The sequence below is a fragment of the Arachis hypogaea genome, chromosome 1 (genome assembly GCF_003086295.3).
Source record: "Arachis hypogaea cultivar Tifrunner chromosome 1, arahy.Tifrunner.gnm2.J5K5, whole genome shotgun sequence".
Taxonomy (NCBI): Eukaryota; Viridiplantae; Streptophyta; class Magnoliopsida; order Fabales; family Fabaceae; genus Arachis; species Arachis hypogaea.
Genome location: NC_092036.1, coordinates 29,230,118 through 29,255,658, shown reverse-complemented (window position 1 = coordinate 29,255,658; position 25,541 = coordinate 29,230,118). Strand labels below are relative to the sequence as shown.

Genomic DNA, 25,541 nt, shown 5'->3' with positions numbered 1-25,541 from the left:
TTTACTATGAGTTTGTGTATTTTTCTGTGATTTTAGTTATTTTCTGGTTGAAATTGAGGGAGCTGAGCAAAAATCTGATTTAGGCTGAAAAAGGACTGTTGATGCTGTTGGATTCTGACCTCCCTACACTCGGAATGGATTTTTTGGAGTTACAGAAGTCCAATTGGCGCGCTCTTAATTGGGCTGGAAAGTAGGCATCCAGGACTTTTCAGCAATATATAATAGTTCATACTTTGCGCGAAGATAGACGACGTACACTGGCGTTCAACGCCAGTTCCATGCTGCTGTCTGGCGTCCAGCGCCAGAAACAGGTTACAAGTTGGAGTTCAACGCCCAAAACACGTTACAACCTGGCGTTCAACTCCAAAAATAGCCCAGGCACGTGAGAAGCTTAAGTCTCAGCCCCAATACACACCAAGTGGGCCCCAGAAATGGATTTCTGCACTATCCATCTTAGTTTACTCATTCTCTGTAAACCTAGGTTACTAGTTTAGTATTTAAACAACTTTTAGAGGATTATTTTGGACCTCATGACATTTTCAGATCTGAATTATATACTCTTTGACGGCATGAGTCTCTAAACTCCATTGTTGGGGGTGAGGAGCTCTGCAGCGTCTCGATGAATTAATGCAATTATTTCTGTTTTCCCTTCAAACATGCGTGTTCCTATCTAAGATGTTTATTCGCGCTTAATTATGGAGAAGGTGATGATCCGTGACACTCATCACCTTCCTCAATCCATGAATGTGTGCCTGACAACCACCTCCGTTCTACATTAGATTGAATGAGTATCTCTTAGATTCCTTAATCAGAATCTTTGTGGTATAAGCTAGACTAATGGCGGCATTCAAGAGAATCCGAAAAGTCTAAACCTTGTCTGTGGTATTCCGAGTAGGATTCGAGGATTGAATGACTGTGACGAGCTTCAAACTCCTGAAGGCTGGGCGTTAGTGACAGACGCAAAAGAATCAATGGATTCTATTCCAACCTGATTGAGAACCGACAGATGATTAGCCGTGCTGTGACAGAGCATTTGGAACGTTTTCATTGAGAGGATGGACGGTAGCCATTGACAACGGTGATCCCCCTACACACAGCTTGCCATGGAAGGAACGTTGCACTTTTGAAAGTGAGGAAGCATTATGTTACACGAATTCAGAGGACAAAGCATCTCTAAAACTCCAACATATTCTCAGTACTGCATTACAAGTAATTAATTCACGTTCTTTTATTTTTTTAATAATTCAAACTGATAATTTTAATTGAAATCCTGACTAAGAATAATAAAATAAACATAGCTTGCTTCAAACCAATAATCTCTGTGGGATCGACCCTTACTCACGTAAGGTATTACTTGGACGACCCAGTGCACTTGCTGGTTAGTTGCGCAGATTGCAAAAGTGTGATTGCAATTACGTGCACCATATACATTCTGGCGTTTAACGCCCAAAACGCTACCCTTTTGGGCGTTAAATGCCCAGCCACGCACCCTGGCTGGCGTTTAAACGCCAGTTTTCCTTCTTCACTGGGCGTTTTGAATGCCCGGCTTTTTCTGTGTAATTCCTCTGCTGTATGTTCTGAATCTTCAATTCTCTGTATTATTGACTTGAAAAGACACAAATTAAAATTTTTTGGATTTTTAATGATGAGGAAAAATCAAAATGAAACTAAAATCAAATAAACAATGCATGCAAGACACCAAACTTAGAAGTTTGTATACTATTGACACTAACAAATTGAGAATGCATATGAGAAACAACAAAACACACAAAATAAGAGAATTTAAAGATCAGAGCAATGAAATCATCAAGAACAACTAGAACATCAATGAAGACACATGATAAATGCAAGAAGAACAGAAACATGCAACTGACACCAAACTTAAAATGAGACACTAGACTCAAACAAGAAATATTTTTGGTTTTTATGATTTTGTAATTTTTTTGGTTTTTTTTCCGAAAATTATATGGAGAAGAAAATAAAGAGATTCAAAATTTTTAATAAGAATTCCAGGAATCATGAAATGTTAGTCTAAAGCTTTAGTCTAAAGGAATTAGACATGGCTAGCCAAGCTTCAGCAGGACATTGCATTCAAGAGCTAAATTGATGAGAATCAATCAGCTTTGGTGATGATGAAAACATCACCTTGAAACACTAGAATTCATTCTTAAAAATTCTGAAAAATACCTAATCTAAGCAACAAGATGAACCGTCAGTTGTCCAAACTCAAACAATCCCCGGCAACGGCGTCAAAAACATGGTGCACGAAATTGTGATCATCAATGGCGCCATCAACATGGTACGCTCAATTGCAATCTCAATTCTTTTTCACAACTTCGCACAACTAACCAGCAAGCGCACTGGGTCGTCCAAGTAATAAACCTTACACGAGTAAGGGTCGATCCCACGGAGATTGTTGGTATGAAGCAAGCTATGGTCATCTTGTAAATCTCAGTCAGGCGAACTCAAATGGTTATGGAGGATAACATAAAACGTAAAATAAGGATAGAGATACTTATGTAATTCATTAGTGAGAATTTCAGATAAGCGTATGGAGATGCTTTGTCCCTTCCGTCTCTCTGCTTTCCTACTGTCTTCATCCAATCCTTCTTACTCCTTTCCATGGCAAGCTGTATGTAGGGTTTCACCATTGTCAATGGCTACCTCCCATCCTCTCAGTGAAAATGTTCAACGCACTCTGTCACAGCACGGCTATTCAGCTGTCGGTTCTCGATCATGTCGGAATAGAATCCAGTGATTCTTTTGCGTCTGTCACTAACGCCCCACAATCACGAGTTTGAAGCTCGTCACAGTCATTCAATCCTTGAATCCTACTCAGAATACCACAGACAAGGTTTAGACCTTCCGGATTCTCTTGAATGCCGCCATCAATTCTAGCTTATACCACGAAGATTCCGATTAAGAAATCTAAGAGATAAACATTCAAGCCTTGTTTGCTTGTAAAACGGAAGTGGTTGTCAGGCACGCGTTCATAAGTGAGAATGATGATAAGCATCACATAATCATCACATTCATCATGTTCTTGGGTGCGAATGAATATCTTAGAACAAGAATAAGCTGAATTGAATAGAAGAACAATAGTAATTGCATTAATACTCGAGGTACAGCAGAGCTCCACACCTTAATCTATGGTGTGTAGAAACTCCACCGTTGAAAATACATAAGAACAAGGTCTAGGCATGGCCGAATGGCCAGCCTCCCAAGGAGGGTTCAATCATAAAAACATGATCAAAAGATTCAAGTGATCAAAAGACCTATAATACAATAGCAAAAGGTCCTACTTATAGAGAACTAGTAGCTAGGGTTTACAGAAATGAGTAAATGACATAAAAATCCACTTCCGGGCCCACTTGGTATGTGCTTGGGCTGAGCATTGAAGCGTTTTCATGTAGAGACTCTTCTTGGAGTTAAACGCCAGCTTTTGTGCTAGTTTGGGTGTTTAACTCCCATTCTTGTGCCAGTTCCGGCATTTTACGCCAGAATTCATGAGCTGACTTGGAATGCCTATTTGGGCCATCAAATCTCGGGCAAAGTATAGACTATTATACATTGCTGGAAAGCCCAGGATGTCTACTTTCCAACGCAGTTGAGAGCGCGCCAATTGGGCTTTTGTAGCTCCAGAAAATCCACTTCGAGTTCAGGGAGGTCAGAATCCAACAGCATCTGCAGTCCTTTTTCAGCCTCTGAATCAGATTTTTGCTCAGGTCCCTCAATTTCAGCCAGAAAATACCTGAAATCACAGAAAAACACACAAACTCATAGTAAAGTCCAGAAAAGTGAATTTTAACTAAAAACTAATAAAAATATAATAAAAACTAACTAAAACATACTAAAAATAATGCCAAAAAGCGTACAAATTATCTACTCATCAACAACCACAAACTAACCGGCAAGTGCACCGAGTCATACCAAGTAATACCTTAGGTGAGTGAGGGTCGATCCCATGAGGATTGATGGATCAAGCAACAATGGTTGGTTAAACCACTTAGTTAGGCAAACAGAAAAGAGTGTTGGGTGTTCAAAGAGTATTAAACAGTAAATTAAGAGTTTGAAGACAGCATGTGAATAAGTTGGGAATAAAATATGGGAGAAAATAGTTAAGGCTTCAGAGTTGTCTATTTTCCGGATTGACTTTTCTTATTAACTATATTTTAATCATGCAAGATTTAATTTATGGCAAACTATATGTGACTAGACCCTAATTCCTTAGACCTTCCTAGTCTCCTTTAAAATTCATTAACTGCCAATTCCTTGGTCAATTAATTCCAATTAGAGGGTGATGATCAAATTCCAGTTTGTATGCCATAAAAATTCTAATTATCCTAAAATAAGAGGATTATATGTCATGTATCCCGTTAAATCCAAATAATTAAAATTCAAGAGAAATTGTTTTCAAGCTGTTGTTCAAGTAAAGAGCTTTTCCAAGTTATACAAGAACTCAATTAGAACATGGGTCATACTTTTGTTCCACCCAAATTCATAAAATAAAGAATGAAAATAATTCTTGAAATATAAATCAAAACATGAATTAAAATAGAAAATAATAGTATCAATCCATACAATAGACAGAGCTCCTAACCTTAACAGTGGAGGTTTAGTTGCTCATGACCCAGAGAAGAAAACTAGGATTCAGGTAAATTCTGAAGTACGGGATGTAAATTGGTATAGAATGGAATTATCTTTTATATCTAATCCTAATTAATTTAAAATCTAACTTCTAACAAAAAATATCTTTTCCTATAATATTTAAATTTAAATCAGAATTAATTATGGCAATCAGCAAGTCTTCAAGTGATGGATGGGGACCACTTGCTTCGTAGGACCCACGCCTAACTTGGGAAGTAACAGGAAGTGTTCTCTTGAGTCTTCCATTCTGCAACCTCTAATCTATGTTTCCTGGGCTGAAAACTGGGTCAAAAATAGCCCAGAAATCGCCCCCAGCATTTTTTGCACGTAGCGCATGTCACGCGTGCGCGTCAGTCACGTGTACGCGTTAGTCACGCGTACGCGGCTATGGTCTTCTTTGCGTGTCACGCGTACGCGTCAGGTACGCACACGCGTCGCCGTGAAAATCTTCAAATCACGTGTACGCGTCATCCACGCGCCCGCATCACCATGGAAAGCTCCAAATCACGCGCACGCATCAGGTACGCATGCGCGTCGCTCCTCGTTGTCATCTCCTTTAATTCTTGTGCTGCAGAAGCTCCATCAAATCTAGCCGAATGCTACCTAAAATAAACAGAATTGCACAAGACTCAAAGTAGCATCCATAGTGGCTAAAAAGCAATTAATTCTTGATTAAACTTAACAAATTGATTGCAAATTCACTAGGAAAAGACAAGAAAGATGCTTTCGTATCAACATGTCATTTCCATCCATTTCTTTCTTCATTTTCCTATTCAAAATAAGACACAAAAATTAAATTCAACTGGTGGCGGAAAAATGAAATATGTAGCTAACTAATTTTTGAATTTTCATCAAATAACCAACTAAAACAAACTAAGTATTACTCATGAATCAAAATCAACTTGACTCCTTATGACTATGCATATAACATTGGTGAACACCAAACTTAGTTTTTGGTCATGTGTTGCAAGGAAAATTGATTAAACTCCTAGGAAATACATATTATGAATCCTCTGTATCATCCTAGGTGCCTTGCACACCAAACATGTTGTCCACTATATGGTTTACACAAGAATTCAATGAAATACTTGTCACTGTTGAATTGCTTATTATGAGTACTACTTTATTATCTATTATAAAAAATAAACTAAAAAGGATATAAAGCATGGGTTGCCTCCCATGAAGCGCTTCTTTAACGTCATTAGCTTGACGGTTGGCCCTTGTCAAGGAGGTTGGTAGTGTCTCAAGTCTTCTCCTCTCATGGTGAATCTATCTCCACTTTATTCTTTGAGAATCTCTACATGCTCCAAGGAGAGGACTCTATTGATTGTGTACACTTGAGGCAGCTGAGATAGGGGATTATAGGAAAGTGAGGTGGGATTAGTGGCTGGTGGATTAATATTACTTTGTCCCTTGGAGAGAAGTCTTCTGTAAGGATTTTCTTGTTTTTCCACCCCCTTGGCACCTTCTTCTCAAATCTCTTCTCTCCTTCAGGTGGTGCTTCAGTGATTCTTGTATCAAGAGGGTCCTTGTTGATTTTTCCTTTTGAATATTGTGGTTCCAGCTCCTCCTTGGATTTTTTTTATTGTTGTACCACTTGGATTTCTTGTTTTTCCTCCAAAGATGCCTTCAGAGGCTCTGCTTGTGATTTACTTCTTGCCTCCTCCACAATTGCTTCCTCATGAACATCCTTCAGATCTCTATTCTCTTGTTCAGACTCATGTGAGGGTTTGAAGACATGAAAGGTGAGTTGTTCGTCATGTATTCTCAATATCAGATCCCCTTTCTCAACATCTATGAGTGCTTTGGCTATAGCCAAGAATGGTCTCCCCAAAATGATTGGATGAAGATAGCTTTCTTCCATATCAAGAATAACAAAGTCTGTAGGGAGGAAGTACCTCCCTACCTTCACCAACATATTTTCGATCACTCCTAATGCTTGTTTCTGGGTCTTGTCAGCCAGCTGAAGGGTTATGTTTGTGTATTTTAACTCATTGATTTGCAGCTTCCTCATGAGAGATAGGGGCACTAAATTTATGCTCGCTCCAATATCACAAAATCCTCTGTCAATCATTGTATCCCCTATAGCATAAGGGATGTAGAAACTCCCTAAGTCCTTCTTCTTTATAGGTAAATTCTTCTGGATAAGGGCACTGCACTCTTTAGTCATCACTACTGTCTGTCCATCCTTCAGGAGATTATTCTTGGTTAGCAACTCTTTCATGCATTTGATATATGAAGGCATTTATTGGAGGGCTTCAATGAAAGGAACGTTGATATGAAGAGACTTAAATATGTCTAAAAACCTAGAATACTTCTTCTCTTTGTCACCACACTTGAGCCTCTGAGGGAATGGTGCTTGTGGCACATATGATTTCAAGACTTCCTACTCCATTGGATCTTCCTTCTGTGCAATGTTATTCCCTTGTTTTGGCTCTTCCAAAATTTCCCTTGGGGGCCTTTGGTTGTGCTCTCTTGGGTGATCGCTTCTTTCTCTAAGATCTCTTCACTATTTAGATTAATTGCCTTACATTCTTCCCATCTCACATTCTTTGTTTCTCCTCTTGGATTCTTCTCAGTATAACTTGGGAAGCTATCTGTGGGTTTAGGAATTTGCTGAGAGATATCCTACTTGGGATTCAAGCTTTTTGATGGCAGCTCCCTAGTTTTGCATATTTGATCTTACTTCCTCCTTGAATGCCTTGTTGTCCTTAAACTCCTTGCAAAGTTCTTCAAGCAAGGCCTCAATCCGGGAGATTCTATCCTCAGATGCTTGTGATGGTAAGTTAGAATTTGGAGGTTGAGGATGGTTATTTTGTGTTTGGTATGGAGGCTGGAAGGAAGTGTTATGTGGGCTTTGATATGGTCTTTGGTTGGGGTGTTGATAAGTGGAATTGTTGTAATGGTTGGAGTTTTGAGGCCTATGGTCTTGGGTTTGGTTTTGCTGACTTCCCCACCCAAAGTTTAGGTGGTTCTTCCAACCAGGATTGTAGGTTTTGGAGTGTGGATCATAGGGTTGTCTTGATGAGTTTCCAACATAATTGGCCTGTTTCCAATCACATCTTTCCTCTGTGTTCACCCCTTCTTGAGTTGATGATTGAGTATTGACTGTTGCAACCTGATTTCTCTCCATCTGCGTGGTGAGTTCTACCAATTGGCTGGTAATTAACTTTTTTTGAGATAGCAATACATCCATATGGCTCAACTCCATCACTCCTCTGTTAGTGCTCCATTTTGAGGCATAGAAGTACTCATTATTAGCCACTGTTTCAATGATGTCTATGGCCTCTGCTATGGCCTTTTTCTTATTGAGAGAGCCTCCTGAAGAGTAGTCCAAGGCCTTCTTTGCTTCTCTATAAAGGCCTTAATAGAAAATGTGTAGTTGCACCCATTCGTTGAACATATCAGGGAGACATCTTCTTGTTAGCTCCTCATATAAAGTTTCTCCATCCAGCTGCTTGAAGGTTTGCACCTCCGTTCTCAACTTGATTATCCTCTGTGGAGGGTAAAACTTTGTTAAAACTTGTTGACAACATCCTCCAATGTGGTAAGACTCTCCTTAGGAAAGCACTCAAGCCACTTAGAGGCTTTATCCCTAAGAGAAAAGGGGAACAAGAGCAATCTATAGGTGTCAGGATGAACACTATTGGCCTTCACAGTGTCACATATTCTCAAGAATATAGTTAGATGTTGGTTGGGGTCTTCCTAGGCACTTCCTCCAAATGAACAATTGTTTGGAACCAGGGTGATGAGCTGAGGTTTTAGCTTAAAGTTGTTGGCATGGATGGTTGGTTTTATGATGCTACTTCCACAATTCCATGGGTTTGGGTTGATGAAAGAGCCTAGAACTCTTCTCTCCTGCCCAACATGATTGCCAGCACCCTCTCCAACATGATTATGTGCTTCCTCCTCCATGGTAATGTCTAGATCTTCTGCCACCTCTTCCTCACTAGCTATTCCTTTACATCTTGCTTCCCTCCTTAGTCTAAGGAAGGTCCTCTTAGATTCACTATCAAAGAAAGTTGAAGCTCCTCCTCTTCTACTTGTCATACATGCAGCAAAACAAGCAAAAGAAAATAAGTGAAGGAATCACTCTTGTTAAGAGTTGTGATTAGAGTGATTGGTGCAATTTGTCAAACAGTTAGTAGATTAGTGTGGAAGAATGTAAATAAGCAATGAAAAAAATTGAAATTGTTGAGAATGAAAGTAAACAGGCTGAAATGAAACTATTCAACAAAAGAAAAGAAAAGTGTTCAATCTAGTTATCCTCCAATTTAATAATTATCAATGCAAAATCAATCCCCGACAACGGCGCCATAAACTTGATGCGAGAAATCTGTATCGCTACAAATTTTCTTTGGCAGGTATACCAAATTTGTCATCAAGTAAAAATTCATAGTAGAGTGAGGTCGAATCCCACAGGGATTGATTGGTTGAGCAATTTTAATCAGAAGAATGTTCTAGTTGAACTAAACAGAATTGAGTTGAGAATTGCAGAAATTAAATGGCAGGAAACGTAAATAGCAAGAAATGTAAATGACGGAAAAGTAAATGGCAGAATGTAAATGGCAGAAAGTAAATCACAAAAAGTAAATTGCAGAAAAGTAAATGGGGATGGGAATGATGAACATCAAAGTAAACAACAGAATATAGAGAATGGGAAGATGAGAATAGGGAAGCTCATTGGGTTTCGGAGATGTTGCATTCTCCTGATCAAGTTCATTCTCATCTCTTCCTCAACCCATGCAAGTCATTGAACTCTTGGCAATCTTAGATGATTGAATCCCAATTTCTTGGCAATTCAATCTCTCTAAGCTTGAACAATTGCCCAATTTCTTGATCTAATTGCTCATGGGAAGAGATGAAGTGCGATCACTGATTATACCACATGTTTTTCTAGATCAAAGTATCAGGAGGATTATATGTCTCTATATCCATCTAACCCCCAATCTAGTCCAACATGAGAAAGCATTTCTAGCATGAATCCCTCATTCCTCTTCCAAGGTTCTGAGGGTTCCAAGTATGAACAATTTCTCTTCCGAGACGATTGCTCAATTGGATGAAGATCACAAGCTTTCAAGCAAATCAAAGATAATGAATAGAAGAAGAACAATAAGAACTATGATTGATCCATTGAATTACAACAGAGCTCCCTCCCCCAATGAAGTGGGGTTTAGTTGATCATAGCTCTCAAAATTAAAAATGGAAATGTAAAGTGCATTGAAAGTAAATTGAGTACAGAGAAAAGTGAATTGTGAGTGTTTACAATCCTGGATCCCCCCATGTCCCAATCCCCTTCTAGTTCAAAACTGCCCCTATATATACTACTTCTCTGCTCCTCAGTTGAGTCTGCAAGTCTTTGGATGTGGGCCCTTGGCCTTAGTTGAAGCAGTTAACAAAATCATTGGGCTTTGCTCAGCTTGCTGGAAGAGTTTAAGTTAGGCAATAGTCACGTTAGTCAGGCCGTTAGTGGGGGTAACATGTGTAAAGTCCTGGCTCGAAGATGTTAGTAACACCAACGTCGTCACTAACGTCCCCAATCTTCCTTAAATCACGTTACCCCTACCGTTAGTGGCACTAACGTGGCCACTAACGGCATCACTTTTGCCTTAAGCCCACGTTAATGTCCATGTTAGTGGCATTAACGTGGCCACTAACGTTGCCTTCCTTGTCCTTGCTTCTTCCTTCGACCACGTTAATGGTGTTAACTTCACCATTAACATCCCAAACTCCCTTCTTCCACGTTAATGGCTCACGTTAGTGGCACTAACGTGGCTTATTCTTCCCTGAGCCTTCCTTCGATCACGTTAGTGGCACCAACGTTGCCACTAATGGTCCTCATCTTGCTTTGCTCTAAGTTAATGCCCACGTTAGTGGCACTAACGTGGGTCTTCTTTGCTTCTTCTTATTTGAAATCAATCAAACAATTTGCATCAAAGCCTTGCTCTAATCATAAGATAATGCATCATTCATTACATAATTCAATCCTTGCATTATTCTCATGAAAATGTTTAGAATTCACAATGTTTTATTGAATCAAGATATAAATGCATATTCAACCAAATACTTGCTTATTGCCTAAGAAAATGCATGAAACTAACCTAAAACATACTAAAAATGGCTTGTGAAACTAGCTAAGATGCCCTGGCATCATCTATACAAAGCGAGGGCAAATACAACTATCACTACTGCTACTATTATAACTACTATTGGTCATCGATCACTGGTAGCTGAAGAAACACAGAAGTATTGTATGGAAGTAAAAGAAGTCACTCTGACCCTCCGGTAATGCTACTGCTGCTCGCCAGTCCCAAGGCTGGAAACTCAAGGAAGATCTCGCTGGTTTGCATCTGCAGAATGGGAAAGTAAGGGGTGAGAACCTAAGGTTCCTAGCAGGGTACTACACAAGAAAACCTAAGGGGTTTCGCAGCCTAAGTCTAAGACTTCGTGCAATTAGGTCAGTAAGTCACACAAAAAAATACAAGAAGCAAAAAAATACAAGAAGCAGGGATAAAACACAATCACATGTACAAGTAAGCAATCACAAACATAGAGAATGCAGTAACCAAGTATGATGCATGCTTGGTCCTATGTAGGCCATGAGCTCATGCGTCGGTTGACTATTCGCAATCCGATGTTACCTAGGAACTAGTCCTAGATATGGTTTTCCAATTGCGTCAGTCCGTGTATACATGTCGATGTGGTTAAGCATACAACCAATCCTTGACAACAGGCAATCGTCGCAAAGCTTGACGCCATAATATACGCACAAAGGAGAAACATAGTTTTAGCAATCATTGAGTAAATACCCGCCTCCAAACAATCTCTAGCACCCTGGAATTTACAGTTCTTTTTCCGCGGCACATCTCAATAAACTTTATCTATAAGGGACTTCTCTGTCCTTCTTTTTCCTTCTTTTTAAACAAAATTTGTGTCTGGTCTTTTCTCAAAATATCTCAACCTTGTAACATATTTTACTATTTTATTCTTGAAATTTTTGTACATTTCTAATTTTACCCTTTTGTATATAACTTTGTTTTTCTAGTTTTCTTTAGGTTTTTAGTGACGCTTTTACCACTAGTGTTATTACTTTACTATTTTACCCTCATATCTTTTCCTAATAAACCTTTTCTCCTTCATTGAGTTAATTAATTATTTTTAAGTTGACTTTATACCTGAAATTACTAATATGTCCCTAAGTATTCTAGTTTTACTGTTTAACCTGATTTACCATCAAAATGTTACCGGGTTAATCCTAATATTTTTCTATGACAAAATTATCCATAATACTTTTAACTAATGCCAATTCTACCGTTAGGGACCTAAAAAATCATTTTACCCTTTATTAATTTATTTACTTATTCTAGTTACCACTTTTTACCATTTTACTTCTAACTTTTACTAAAACTTTTATTTAGACCCAAAACTTTATTGTAAATATATTCTTGATCGATTAATTTATATAATTACTAATTTATCCTTGATGACACTAAGTTCATAATTTTACTTATCTTTTCATTAAATTATATTTTTAACCCTCTTTTTATCCAAAAATGACCATAACACCCTTCTTACTTTTACACCTTTGTTCCATAGGATTAAAATCAGTTTTCTAACCTCTTTTTAACCCTTATACATGTGAATTTCATGATCATTTAGTGGCTGAATTTTTAGGAGTGTAATTTTTTATTTTTATTCACATTTAGTGACTCTTAAGGCTTGAAACTTAAACCCCAAGTGCTCTAAATAATTTCAGTGATTTCATATAATTTTTAAAGGTAAATAAGCTTCATATATCACTCAAATAACAGTCCAAAAATAGAAAAGCATCACTGAATTTCTAGAATTATGAATCAAGCACAAAATCACCACAAAGTGGCTCATATGAACACCGAAAACAAGCACAAATATATTCTAACTAATGGCGAAAAAGAATAAGAGGATGAGAAGTTTTGAATTATACAGAATATATTAGAAAACAGCACCAAAATATTTTAACCGTGACACAGAAGTTTCTCAGTTTTGACATCGAAATTTCTTAACCCTGACACAAGTTCTTGTTAAGAGAGTGAAATAAAAATTATGAGAATGTGAGAAGAAGAAGAAAAAGAAAAAGAAGATGAAGATGATGATAATGATGATGACAATGATGATTATAATGATGATGTAGAAAAAGAGGAGGAGGAACGTGAGTTTTGAATTGTGCAGAAAATAATATCAAAATTTCTTAATTTTAAAACTAAAATTTTGCTACCAAAAACATAGAAATATCTTCTTTAGTGCTATATTTTTTCTACTTCTTATTATTCCTCTTTCTTTCTTTTTTTCTTTTACGTTGCTTTTACTTCTTCTTTTAGGATCATTGTTTCTTGTATTAGACTTGAATGAACATATCTATAATGTATTGCAATCTTATTTAGTTGAATAAATGTAGATTCATATTTATTGGATTGAATTCTTGCTAGAAATAAAAATAGTACTAAAATTTGCTTAAAGTGATATCAGAATTTAAATACAATGATACAGAAGGTAGAAAGTAAATTGTATGCTAAAAGATCACATTGACTCTATAAAATGAAATAAGATAGCACCGAATTAATACCAGAAGTTCAATAACACAACATAAAAAAATATTAATTTTTTTAAAAAAATATTACACATTCAATTAATTGAATGCTTATCTCATATAAAATAACATGTAAAAATCTAAAAAATAAGACTAAAATGTCTTCATCCTAACACCAAAATTTCTAACAAAATGATGTGATAGAACTAAGAACTTATTTCATGAAGACTAAAATTGTATATTCACAAATTTTAATAAAAAAGAGAATAACTAGAAAAATCAGTAGATAACACAGCGAAATTAAGAAGAACAAGTGCAAAAATTCAAAAGAGAATGAACAGTGACATTTACGTATAAGACGACAACGTATCTGATATATAAAACAACACATAAATTTCTAAAGAATAATACCGAAATATCTTCACTCTAACACCGAAATTTTCAACTAAACGATATAATGGAACTAAGAATTCATTTCATGAAAACTTGATTTGTAAATTTAAAAATTTTGATAGAAAATAAAATAAGTGAAAAAATCTATAAAGAGAATGAACAATGTTATTTATATATAAGAAGCTCAAATGAGAAAAGGAGGAGGATGAGGAGATGGAGGAAGTGGTGGTAGTGACGATGATAACAAAAGAGAAAGATATGAAAAAAGGAGGAGGAGAAGAAGAAGCACAGCAGCAGGAGAGGTGGAAGAGGAGGAGGAAGAAAAGGAAGTGGATCCTCTTCAGTGAAAAAAAAAAACTGGATGGCGTCCAGTGTTTAATCTCACCCTTTATTACTTTCTCTCCCCTATATATTTTTGGTCCCACTTTTATAGAACTAAAGGTAAGAGATCACATTTTATTCTCTCAAGTGTTAAAAAAATGGAGAGAATCCATTTCCGGAAGAAAAAGCAACGAAAGATGCGTATGTAATGTGAAAAATGATTACAATAACTTAGTTGGATTTGATTAATATTTTATTTAATTGTAAAACTTTATTCATTCAAGTAAAGTAAGTGATTTGCTTTGTTTATTGTTTAAAAAAATATAAAAAAAATCAGTCTACGATAATTTTTAGTATTAATTTTTTTATTTATTCCTTTGATCTAAGCTATCAATAGAAAGTTTTTTAATGATCTAATATGAAAAATGCTTCCGGTAACTTATATTGCTAATAAGTAATAACAGATCTCTTAAAAAGTTTAATAGAAAAAATAGGATTTATTTTTAGTAAGCTCAAGTCTTTTAAATGTTTTTCATGTGGACAAAAAATAATTTACAAATATGATCTATATGAGGTTTAATATAATTATTATTTTTTTTATATTTATCACAAATATTTTTAAAATTTATCCGGTGGAATCCTAATTTCTTGAATTAAGCCCCGCCATGATTTCTAAGATTGGCGAGTTGCACTGATTTGGTTCCTAATTTTTTAATTGCTACAATTTAGTCCTCTATATTCAAAAAGTGCACCAATATAGTCCTTCATGTATCTTCTGTCACCAAAACTCAACACTGTTAGTGACATAGCTCAAGTCTTGCTACGTTAGATATATTAAAATGACGTCGTATGCGTTTTGACGCTAAAGAAGGTATTAAACGACGTTGTTTGAGGGTTTGAACAATACTAAAACCTTACCCATCCCTTTTAGGTATTGTTCAAACCCTGAAATGATATCCTTTAGTGCCTTTTTAGCGGCAAAATCTATACAACGTCATTTTAATATGTCCAACCTGATAAAACTTGAATTACGTCACTAACGGCATTGAGAAGAGACTATAGTGGTGCACTTTTTTTAATCTGGAGGACCAAATTATAGCAATTGAAAAATTAGTGACCAAATAAGTGCAACTCGCCAATTATCTATCCATAGAACCCTTGCCACCTACTCTACTTTTCTCTGGTCTCTGTCGTTGCCGTCCAGCGCAACACTCGCTGCCGGTCTCAGCCCATCTCTCGGCATCGTTCTTAGGCTGTCTCTTCCCATCGTTCATTCTTAGTATCTCTCTTCTCTCTTCTAACTTCTCTCTTATCTCTTTGAGTCGTTATCAGCACCGGAGTGCTCCGTCTCCCTTTCATTCTCCACTTCCAGAGTTCCAATGTAGCCTCAGGTATAAATTTACTTAATTGATTTTATTTTTTTCTGCCTTTTATGTTCTTGTTTTATAAATCTGCTTCATTGAACTCATTCAATTGTTTTTTTGTTCTATTTATTTTTTGTTTAGGTTTTTTGTATGAATTTGTTTCATTGATTTCGTTCAATTATTTTTTTGTTTTGTTTATTCAGATTTGGTGCTGCCATTTGAGTTGAGGAGTTACTAAGAGAATTTTGTTTTCTATGGCTAGAATGGAAATGTATTTTGTTTGTTGGACTGAGAGTGTGTTTGTTTTGTCTAATTTTCTCGAAAATAATCAGAATATTTGAAACAATCATGTTCTAATGTCCCAAAAAAAAAAAAATCATGTTCTTGGCCTTTGTAAAAGCCGAAAATTGTAGCTTCTTAGGTCAATTAGTATTCAGCTTTTTCTTTCCATACAAAAAGATTTTAGTTGTAAAACCACTTTAAACAGAAGTTTGAAACAAGCACAAAACATGTTTTGCTCAAAATTTTACTAGGTTTTTCTTGTTACACAGGCAACAATCAATGTTGGTGGGCACATGTTGAATCCAACAAACAAAATAGAGCATTTTATTCTAAGACTTCCTTACCATTGGAAATTTGTAAGTCCTTTGTTCACTTAACAGTTTACTAGATGTTCTATAGATGAGAATAGAGAGTTAACCATTATCTTGCTGCTAAATTCCAAAGCAGACTTCTCAAAGGGAGCGAAAAATCATGAAATGACAGCAAGAAGCATGTTTGGACTGGAATCGTCAGGACCCTTGGTGACATTTGCTCTCTCTTATGGTACCTTGTCCTCTTCTGCTGTAAGTAGATGACTGGTTTATTTTACAAAGTATTTTCTTGATTTTCTATAACTTCATAGCTAAGGCAATGTTCCATTCATGATTTGCATATCTGTATATACACCCTTAACTATCTTTCTGGTTTATAGATAAAATAATGATTCCAGATTCACAACTAACTTGGTCTATATTTGTTTCGGAATACATTTGTTTCCAGAAAATTGTTTATTAACCTAGAACAATAAAATGGATACGTAAATTCTTTTCTTGTGTTACATTTGTCGCACTATTACAATGAAGATGGAGGTTTACTTGTGCAGCAGTAGCCACTTAAACTAGTTAGCGTTGTTTTCATTTCCTATTACATCCTTCTTTGATAAACCAAGCTACTAGAATTTTACAAAAGCATTCTCTAGTATATTACACCAGAGATTATTAATTAGGAACTGCTTCAACATACGAGGCTAAGGTATGAACAGGCTCATATGCGAATTCCTACACGCAGAAGAAACCAATAACTGAGTCCTACTACCAAGCAAACAAAGGAAACACAAGGAACTGGCGCAAGCATCGGAGTCATGTGGTCACTGCTTTTGAAGCTAGCAATTAAAGAGCCTTAAAATATTGAGCTCTTTTCCTTTCGGTTGTAGTAGAGATGTGCACAAACACCCTCTTGCAACCTGCAAATGCACACAACACATAGTCAAAATAGAACAACAATGATGGATGTGATGTAGATTACTCAAAATCAAACAAAATGATTTGATTAGTTTTGAGTGTTATTACCATTGTCAACGCATTCATTTATGTAAAGATTCAACTAGTTTGCCCCACCAAGCCACCAGCAGATGCAGAACCAACCCAATCTGTTGGCCTAGTAATCAAATCTTCCAACTCAAGATAATATTTGAGTCATTCACATCAATTTCTTCATTAGCAACACCATCATTTTCCCCCAATAGGTTCTCTGACATACATGTTGTTAATCCTCCAAAAACAATTGATTTTCAAATATGTTACAACAAAAACTCAAATGCGAACAAATGTTGAAAGTGTTAATCCAGTTCATAATCTGAAATTATTCACTGTTCTAGGTTACGGAGTCCATTGTAATCGTTCTTTAACAAAAAAAAAAAATGAAAAGTCATGGATTTTGAGAGAGGAAGTGAAAGGAACGAAAGAAAATGAGTGAGGAAGAACCGAAGAAGATTAATAGGTACTCACTAGTCATTTTCCTCATCGTCGACAATCATGCAACCAAGAACGAAAGAGGAAGAGCTGTTGCCGGAGTTATTCCCTAAGGTTGTCGAAAGGATTTTTTTTTTTGCTAGGAAAGGTCTTCAGTGGCAGCAACCTTTGCCGAAACTAGAGTTTTATTGTTGAATCTCTATCAAATATTTGGGACAAATTTAAAATATCAAAAGACTTATTCTTTTAGTATAATTTTTAATGAGTTATTTATGGATTAAATTTGAACTATTAGATCTTTTATCAATTTAATCCAATACTTTAAATTTTATGGTGCATTAGATAAGCTCAAAAATTTTAGACGAACCCGGGAAAATAACTATCAATCCCTTATCTCTGTCTTATTGTTTCCATAGTCTCTTTTGTTTCCGTTGCTCTTTTTTTTTCCCCCTCTGTCGCCATCCTTCAGAAAAGGACGCCAAATCCTTGGCCATCAAAGTTGTACAAATTCGCTAATAGTTCTTAAGACTAGAATTTTAGTAATAATACTACCGCAGAAAGAATCATGGCTAGTTTTGGCTACCATAAAACTAGTATGTTTCCCTTATTTCATTGAACAATTTATTTTTTGCAGTCCATTCAAGAGTTCCCTGTGCCGCCCATAATGTGCTGAAACTCTGTCAAGAAAATTAGAAGAAAAATAGTTAAATTAATTCTCAATAGAGTAGAGTGAAAGACAGTAAGGGCAGTGAACTAGATACAAGACCGAATCTTCTCTACACCTAGGGTATCTAACACTATGATTGCTCCTTGCAAGTGGACTTGTTGTGCCCTAATCCTTTGCATCGGCTGCATTGGAGTTGGCGCTTGACTACATCTTCAGAGCCATATCGCTTTGTTGCCGGTCGGCCTGGTGGTCGTCGGGTAGAAGGGGGTGTAACTGTTACCAAAAGCTGAGAATCTTTTGCAGCAGGCGCATCTACATATTGAATTGGCAGCACAGCCTCTGAATAAGTCAATCTGTATATCTCGCTTGTGAAAAATCTAGAGCAAAAATCATACACACTCCGGTTGACACCGCTGATAACAGCAATAGCATGGCAGCATGGTATACCAGTCAGCTGCCAGGCTTTACAACTACATTCCCATCGGTCAAGATCGACCACCTCATTGGTGTCACCGCAAACTTCATACGTGCTGCTGCCACATAATACAAATTGAAGTGAATGAGCTTTCCGGCTTTCCGCACTAAGCTTTTCCTCCATGGATGGAGTCAGCCTAGTCACCCATTGATCAGATGCTTCTCTTCTGGCAACAATCAACTCCATGATCTTACTTCTTATCACATCAACCATCTGTGTTATTGGTAATTCATCTGCATCTGAAGCCCAACTATAGAACAGTTCACCAAAGTTTGATGTCATGTGATTATACCTAGTACCCTGAAAAAATGAATTCGCCCAATTCTCAGGTCCACTTTGCACAATCCAATTATAAGCATCTACAGAAATACTTTTAATGTTATCCAAACTGGTTTGGAAGCCTTCAGGTTTGGCTGCATAAGCAGCAGCATATAAATCCTCGACCATTAACCGTTTTATCTCATGAGAAAACTGTCCTTTCAAGTCTCTAAATAGTTGCTCAGTTAAGTATCGGAGGCAGTATCCATGAAACGAGCCTTCAAATATCTCGGCAATTGAATCTTTTAGCCTGTGCTCACTGCCTGCAACAAACGTTATGGGACAAGATGTTGACAGCACTGATTGGAGCTGAAGTAAAAACCAATGCCAGTTATCATCAGATTCAGCATCAACAATGGCAAAAGCAACAGGGAATACACCATCATCAGCATCGGCAGCTGTTGCTGCTAACAAGGTTCCTTGGTATTTTGACTTCAATGGAATGCTATCAAGGAAAATCAACGGTCGGCAACCCTGTTGGAAACCATGCAAAGAAGCATGAAATGATAGAAAGAGACGATGGAAGCTCGAGTCTTCCTTTGTAGTGTACAAAGCTAGACTTCCGGGATTGGCCTCCATTATTTTCTCACAAAAGAAAGGTAACTGACTATATGCTGCTTTATATGAACCCTGAAGCTGCTCCCTTGCAATCTCCTTCCCCCGCCAAGCCTGGAAGTAGTTAAGCTGAATTCCATATTCTTGTTTGATGTCATTAACAATATCCTTGGGCTTATAGTTAGGATAAGCTTTCAGTTTCTCCTTTATTATACTGGCCACCCAACTCCTAGTTGCTTGATGCCCTGTCGTTCCCACAGCCCCTTCACAAGTATGAGTTGGATGCATTTTCTTGATACATATCAACTGAGTAGTTGACAATCTTGACGCATGGATTCTCCAAAGGCAACCTTCTGCTTTACATTTGACAGTCACACGATGGCTATCATTTTTTTTATATTTAAAGGCAAATTGGTGAGCAATTGCATATTTCCGCAATGATTCCCGAAACTCATGTACACTGTTGAACCTTTGACCCACACCCGTTATAGTATTCTGCCATTGTTGTGCCCATTTAGCACGCTTTTCATCATTTGAGGATTCAATGGGGAGAACACGAGAAACTTCAATAGGAATGTCTATATGCATATCCATTTGATTGCTATCATCAACACCGTCAGGTGGAGCATCGATTGGAATCATTGGCTGGATGGTGTCATCTATGACATCATGCATAACATCAAGTGTTGGAGAGGTATTGATTGGCACCACTGTTTCAGACAAAGTAGTTCTGCTTGACCTGCACATGCAACAATTCCAAATTTAAAAATCTAGATCGCTCCATAAATACATTGAGACACTAGCTTAGAAACAAAGAAATCTACCTACTGGCAGGCATGTTGTTTGACACCTCATGGGCAACTAGCTCATCTATAAGGATATAGATGTCAACAATACTCGAATCCCCATGAAACTTAACCATTCTTTGGAGATCCTTGTCATTGGAAATTGAAATAAGAATCTTCCTATTTCCGGGAAGGAAATATTTTACGGACATGCTATCAGCATTGACATTAAACATTTCTGATACTTCCCCTTTGAACTCGTTGAATTTCATTTGATCATCAATGTCAATAGCATGAGCATCACCGCCTTTATATGACAAACAACCATCTTTGTCAGTTTTAAACTGACCTCCATACTGACATATTGCAATTATCTTCTTGGTAGCCATGACCTGCCACAACACAAAACATTATCACTTATTCATTTATCAATGAAAAATGACCCAGGAATAAGTGAAAAGAGTGAAAATAAGTGGGTGAAATGCATATAATCACCACACATTTTCCAAAACTCTAAAGCACAAAGTAAAACTGCTTTTGAGTCTCATCATTGCCAGAAAGAAAGGATATCATAAATTTCAATCATTTAGGGCTTCCAATAGATGAACAAATATACCAAAAGCCTAATCATCATCAGATAATAACATCATTGCAATCCAAATTAAAAACCAGAATAAGGACATCATTAGGGGCTAAAAAGCTTGCTATGCTAAGAATCTGGCATCACACCTATTCATTCCACTATGTTGACAATGCAGAGAACAGAAACAATTCCTTACACAGCTCCCAGTAAGCCAATTAGCAAACAAATCATGCTTTATCTTACATTTCAAAACTGACAGTGAGGAGTCACTTGCACTAAAACCACAACACAGCACTTGAAATAATTTATTTTGATATTTGTATTGTATAATGTCATCAATTTCATTTCTGTCTTCTAAAAATTTATTTCTTTGTTTTAAATTAGGTTCAAACTCATACACTGATTAAATATCAGGTCAACAAATCTGAACCAGACATCTTTCATGTTACAATCAAGTTGTGCCCAGGTATTAAAAAATGGCTTCATAAGAAAAGATTGGGCCAGGTTTGAATCTAGCTCATCCATCCCAACCAACCCATACCATCTACACCCATAAATGGAAGAGAGAGTGAACTGAGACAGAGGAATGCCACTTGAAAGGATGCCATAATGATAAACTCTAATTGGTAACTATATTCAAATTAAAATTGACATGAAACAAGATTAGAAGGTTTGATCTAACTAACATACGTAGCATTACGATATCGAAGTGATAACCAAGAAGGGTATTCAAACTCAGTACAGGACTCTAGCAAAGTGCTCCAAAATCTAAACTCCAGTCCTAGTAAACCAAAACAAAGGATGCATGCGACAATGATATGCAGAGGGAACAACAAGGATAGTGCTTCTTACCCCCACCAACCAAAAATAAACAAATAAACAAAAATGATGAAAAATTTGTTTTGTATTTCAGTGATAGTTGATGTGGCATTGTAAGAGAACTTAATCCTATTATTTTAAGTACACTGTATCGTTCAATTTACCTTAAAACACAATAAAGATAAGAATAGAACAATGCACAGTGACTAGGGATACCATCTCTTCGTGGTAGCATAACAAAGTTTAATGGTACTCAGTGGCACGTTAACTAATTTTCAATTTCACGATAATCTTGGCTTCAGTTTTCTTAAGCATGAAAACTTGAAGCTAAAACTAGTTACTTGGACATTATTCATGTGTGTTCAGAATTATATACCAAGCAATAATGATACAAGTTTGCTGTTTATGGCAGTGACCATCCCTCTCTAAACTTTATTTCCATTAAATCAAATCATCACAATGCTTCTTTCAGTTTCTAATTCTTGATAACCTTCTTTCTTTCTATTATTTTTCTTCTAGGAGATAAGAAAGGGAACACTTTTGTTCTAAACAAACTCAAATGCACCTGATAATCATATAAAATAATTCGTGCGTACGGTGTGCCTGGGATTATGGCAACACTAATAATTAGCTAGCGATCATGTTTGAGGTCCTCCCATCCAAATACATGAACCCCAAATATGATAAATTACATCAATTACCTCTTCCGTAGAGTGATGAGGTCGTCACTACAGCCAAATCATCGTCGTCGCTCCTCAATCGACGGTGGAGTTGGGGCGGGTGGCGGTTAGGGTTCGGAATGTGGAGGGCAGCAGAGGGACGAAGGAGCCAAGGGAGGGACAGCTGAGCCTGAGGGTTGAGAGGGGGATGACCGGCTGGGAACAGGGAAATAGGAAATGGACCGGCGCGGTGTGTTTTGGGGCGTCGGTTATTTTGGCTTCGCCTGCTAACGCTAGGATTTAGGGGGTATTTTGGTACATACTCGGTAATATCATGCAAACTACTAAACGGTAATATACAAGGTTTTGAAAGTCTGTGGTCATCCAACCACTCTAACTAAAGGTGTCCCCCATGCATCTAGATCAGTTTTGACTCAAATTCCTTGGATTTGAATATTAATTTTATTTGTGGTATAATTTAGATTAGATTATTTTTAGAAAAAAAATTTCGATCGAATCTAATTTTAAACGATTTGGATTGGATTGAATTGAATTGGATTTACAGTTTTATAAATTAAAAAAAAATATATATATATATATATATATATATATATATATATATATAACAAATTTTAACTTTACATTAATAACTAACAATGACATTACACAAAAAATTGCTGCATGTGAATATTGGAAAAAGACAATACAAGCTGAATTGACAGTTTTAGGTCAAAACAAGACTTGGTGTTTCACTAAACTCTCAAAAAGCAAGAAGGCAGTGGATTATAAATGAATTTTCAGGTAAAATTCAATCTTGATAGAACCATAGAAAACACAATGTCAGGCTAGTTGCAAAAGGATTCATTCAAGTGTAAGAGTGGATTATGAAGATACTTTTAGTCAAGTTATCAAAATGATTATTCTACGAGTAATGTTAGCATTAGCAGCGGCAAAAAATTGGCATTTGAAATAGCTGGGCGTTAATACTGTAACATCCTACCAAACAGAGTCTTATGCTTAAGTCATAAAATAGAGATGGCGAAGTATTATGACCTTTAAAAGTAAAATAGTATATATAAGTATGAAGGAGTTTTATCTAGGAGCCTTTGAAACAAAAGTTAAATCAAAAGCGTTAAACAGAAAAGCGTATCACTCACATAAGAGATAAACGTAAACGAAAAGAGATAAGAATAAAGCAAAACATAGATATATAAAAGAAAAGTGCCAAGATACAGATAACAAAGCTTCTGACATGACTCGAGAAGTTAAGTCTGGCCAGCGCATATATACATATATACATATATACATGTGAAACCCAAAAATACCCAAAATACTATTTACAGAACCTGTTTCTCCAAGTCAACCTTTAAGAATGACAAAACATAACATATATACAGTGGAGATATATAAATATGTACATATGCATTTAAAACCAAAATAAAACCCCAAACGGGTAGAGTTCTTCGCTTGCAGAAAGCTTCCAGTATGCCTTAGTGAGGGAGCCTCGCGTCCTGCATCTGAAAACCACAAAATACGTATCGGGTGAGAACCAGAGGTTCTCAGCATGGTAACGGTGCCCACATAACTAACATATAATGTCCCAGAAAAGTCAGAGGTGGTTCTAGAACTTCCGACACTCAGATTGAAACCTTAAAGATTAAACTGGAAACCATAAACAAGGCAATCTTCTAAGGCTCTTAATTCTAACTCAATTACTAACATAATTCCAATTCATTCTCTCAACCTCTCGACTTCTCCTAATCTTTCAAAACTCTGGTAAAACTGCCCTCGTCACTCCTCCGCCAATTTTTGGGCCAAAACTTTTAAAATTAGTGTTAAAATTCATATTTTAATTATTTCTACCTCAGTAAATTATAAAATTTAATTTTCTAATTTTTTATAATAATTAATTTATTAGTTAATTATTTACTAATTACTCGGGGTTTACATCCTACCCCATAACAAAAATTTTTGCCCTTGAAAATTCGCTCTCAAATCCCCATATACGCTCCCTCATATTCAACCGACATCTTATCATTGATTTTGCCATTCTCCAACATCAATTTAACACCCTATTCCCAATTCAAGCCTAGGTCATACCCATTTATTTCACTCTTAGTTTCGTCTAGCTCTTTCTCAATGACTACAAACTTTCTTACCCTTCAAGAGTTCTTAAACATCAATTCCTTCTCGACTATATCAAACACCAACCAATTCCTCAATCTCTTAATCTGGGTCAATCCATTATAACCTAAACTATGCACTCACACTTTCTATTTCTCGATCCTACATCAATCCTCAAAACCATCCCATATTCCAAGTCTCCTTTCCCTCGTCACTACTACCCTAGAGCCATCAAAATCACCGTGCTTCTATAGCGCCACTCTGATTATAAACCACTATGAACTCAAATCTTCACTCGCTTCCACCAAAACATCTCCTTGAATCTTTTTACCTCTCTAACTAAAAGCCATTGACCTTTACTCTAGCTGCACGAGTTCAAATTCCTTGGGTGGCTCCACCACCAAGTCTATTACTGCCTCCTTCGTCATTCCTAGTTTGTTCACTCCATCCCTTTAGCAGTAGCTCACACAATAGCAAACATATTATCCAAAGCAGCTTTAAAATCAACCGTATAACCTCGCTCGCGTCAAAGACACCCTTTGGGTCTTGTCCACACCAAACAATTAATATTAAGGTGACCAGTCTTAATATCTCAAGTCTAGTGCTTCAATTCTCCAAAAGTATGCTCATGAACGTTTATGCTATATATGTCAAGCAGACATCCTAAATAGCATATACACATAGCCAGAGTATGCTTAGAAGCATAGTCAGTCCATCCTTCAAGTTCTATAGGAATGAACTATTCTGATACCATAATGTAACACCCTATCACACACAGTCTTATGCTTAAGTCATAAAATAGAGGTGGCGAGGTATTACGACCTCTAAAAGTAAAATAGTATATATAGGTATGAAGGAGTTTTATCTAGGAGCTTTTGAAACAAAAGTTAAATCAAAAGCGTTAAACAGAAAATCGCATCACTTACGTAAGAGATAAACATAAACCAAAAGAGATAAGAGTAAAGTAAAACATAGATATATAAAAGAAGAGTGCCAAGATACAGATAACAAAGCTTTTGGCTCAGCTCGCGAAGTTAAGTCTGGCCAGAGCATATATACATGCGGGAAAAAAGACGACCAGTCTACTGAAAAACCTAGAAAATACCACAACTACACTCCACTAAGAGTGTCCCTTGTAGATATATATAGCGAAATATGCAACACTGAGAAGATCCCACCACTGCACCCTATCAAACACAAAAGAGGAGGGGGAAATCGGACAGAGTATTACGAATACCACCGAATCTACGGAC

The 25,541-nt window shown here is 36.7% G+C and overlaps 1 protein-coding gene and 1 long non-coding RNA gene across 5 annotated transcripts; both read right to left on the bottom strand.

Annotated features, from left to right (window-relative positions):
* Window positions 1–16,283: 16,283 nt before the first annotated feature.
* On the bottom strand, window positions 16,284–17,543 carry LOC140173424 (uncharacterized). 2 transcript variants are annotated; one of them, XR_011862179.1, is made up of 3 exons: window positions 17,340–17,543; window positions 16,902–17,103; window positions 16,284–16,795 (listed from the first exon to the last, which is right to left on the bottom strand). It is a non-coding gene; the product is annotated as an uncharacterized lncRNA (long non-coding RNA). The 2 variants fall into 2 exon arrangements; XR_011862178.1 differs by having other exon boundaries at window positions 16,902–17,082; window positions 17,340–17,520.
* A 333-nt stretch (window positions 17,544–17,876) lies between these two features.
* LOC112801129 (uncharacterized) lies at window positions 17,877–22,600 on the bottom strand. Of its 3 annotated transcripts, XM_025843708.3 has the most exons (4): window positions 22,207–22,595; window positions 20,143–20,495; window positions 18,086–20,057; window positions 17,877–17,980 (listed from the first exon to the last, which is right to left on the bottom strand). In XM_025843708.3, exons 2-3 carry the CDS (start codon window positions 20,490–20,492, stop codon window positions 18,101–18,103), a joined length of 2,307 nt encoding a protein of 768 aa, XP_025699493.1. In that variant the 5' UTR covers window positions 20,493–20,495; window positions 22,207–22,595; the 3' UTR covers window positions 17,877–17,980; window positions 18,086–18,100. The 3 variants fall into 3 exon arrangements, with proteins under 3 accessions (XP_025699493.1, XP_025699485.1, XP_025699501.1); XM_025843700.3 differs by lacking the exon at window positions 17,877–17,980 and having other exon boundaries at window positions 17,993–20,057; window positions 22,207–22,600; XM_025843716.3 differs by lacking the exon at window positions 17,877–17,980 and having other exon boundaries at window positions 17,993–20,057; window positions 20,147–20,495; window positions 22,207–22,563.
* Between the last annotated feature and the right edge of the window lie 2,941 nt (window positions 22,601–25,541).

Coding starts and splice junctions, on each gene's coding strand:
- LOC112801129 (XM_025843700.3), bottom strand. CDS start 20,492: ATGGCTACCAAGAAGATAATTGCAATATGTCAGTATGGAGGTCAGTTT. Junction 20,058..20,142: donor AACAACATGCCTGCCAGTAG/GTAGATTTCTTT, acceptor TTGCATGTGCAG/GTCAAGCAGAACTACTTTGT.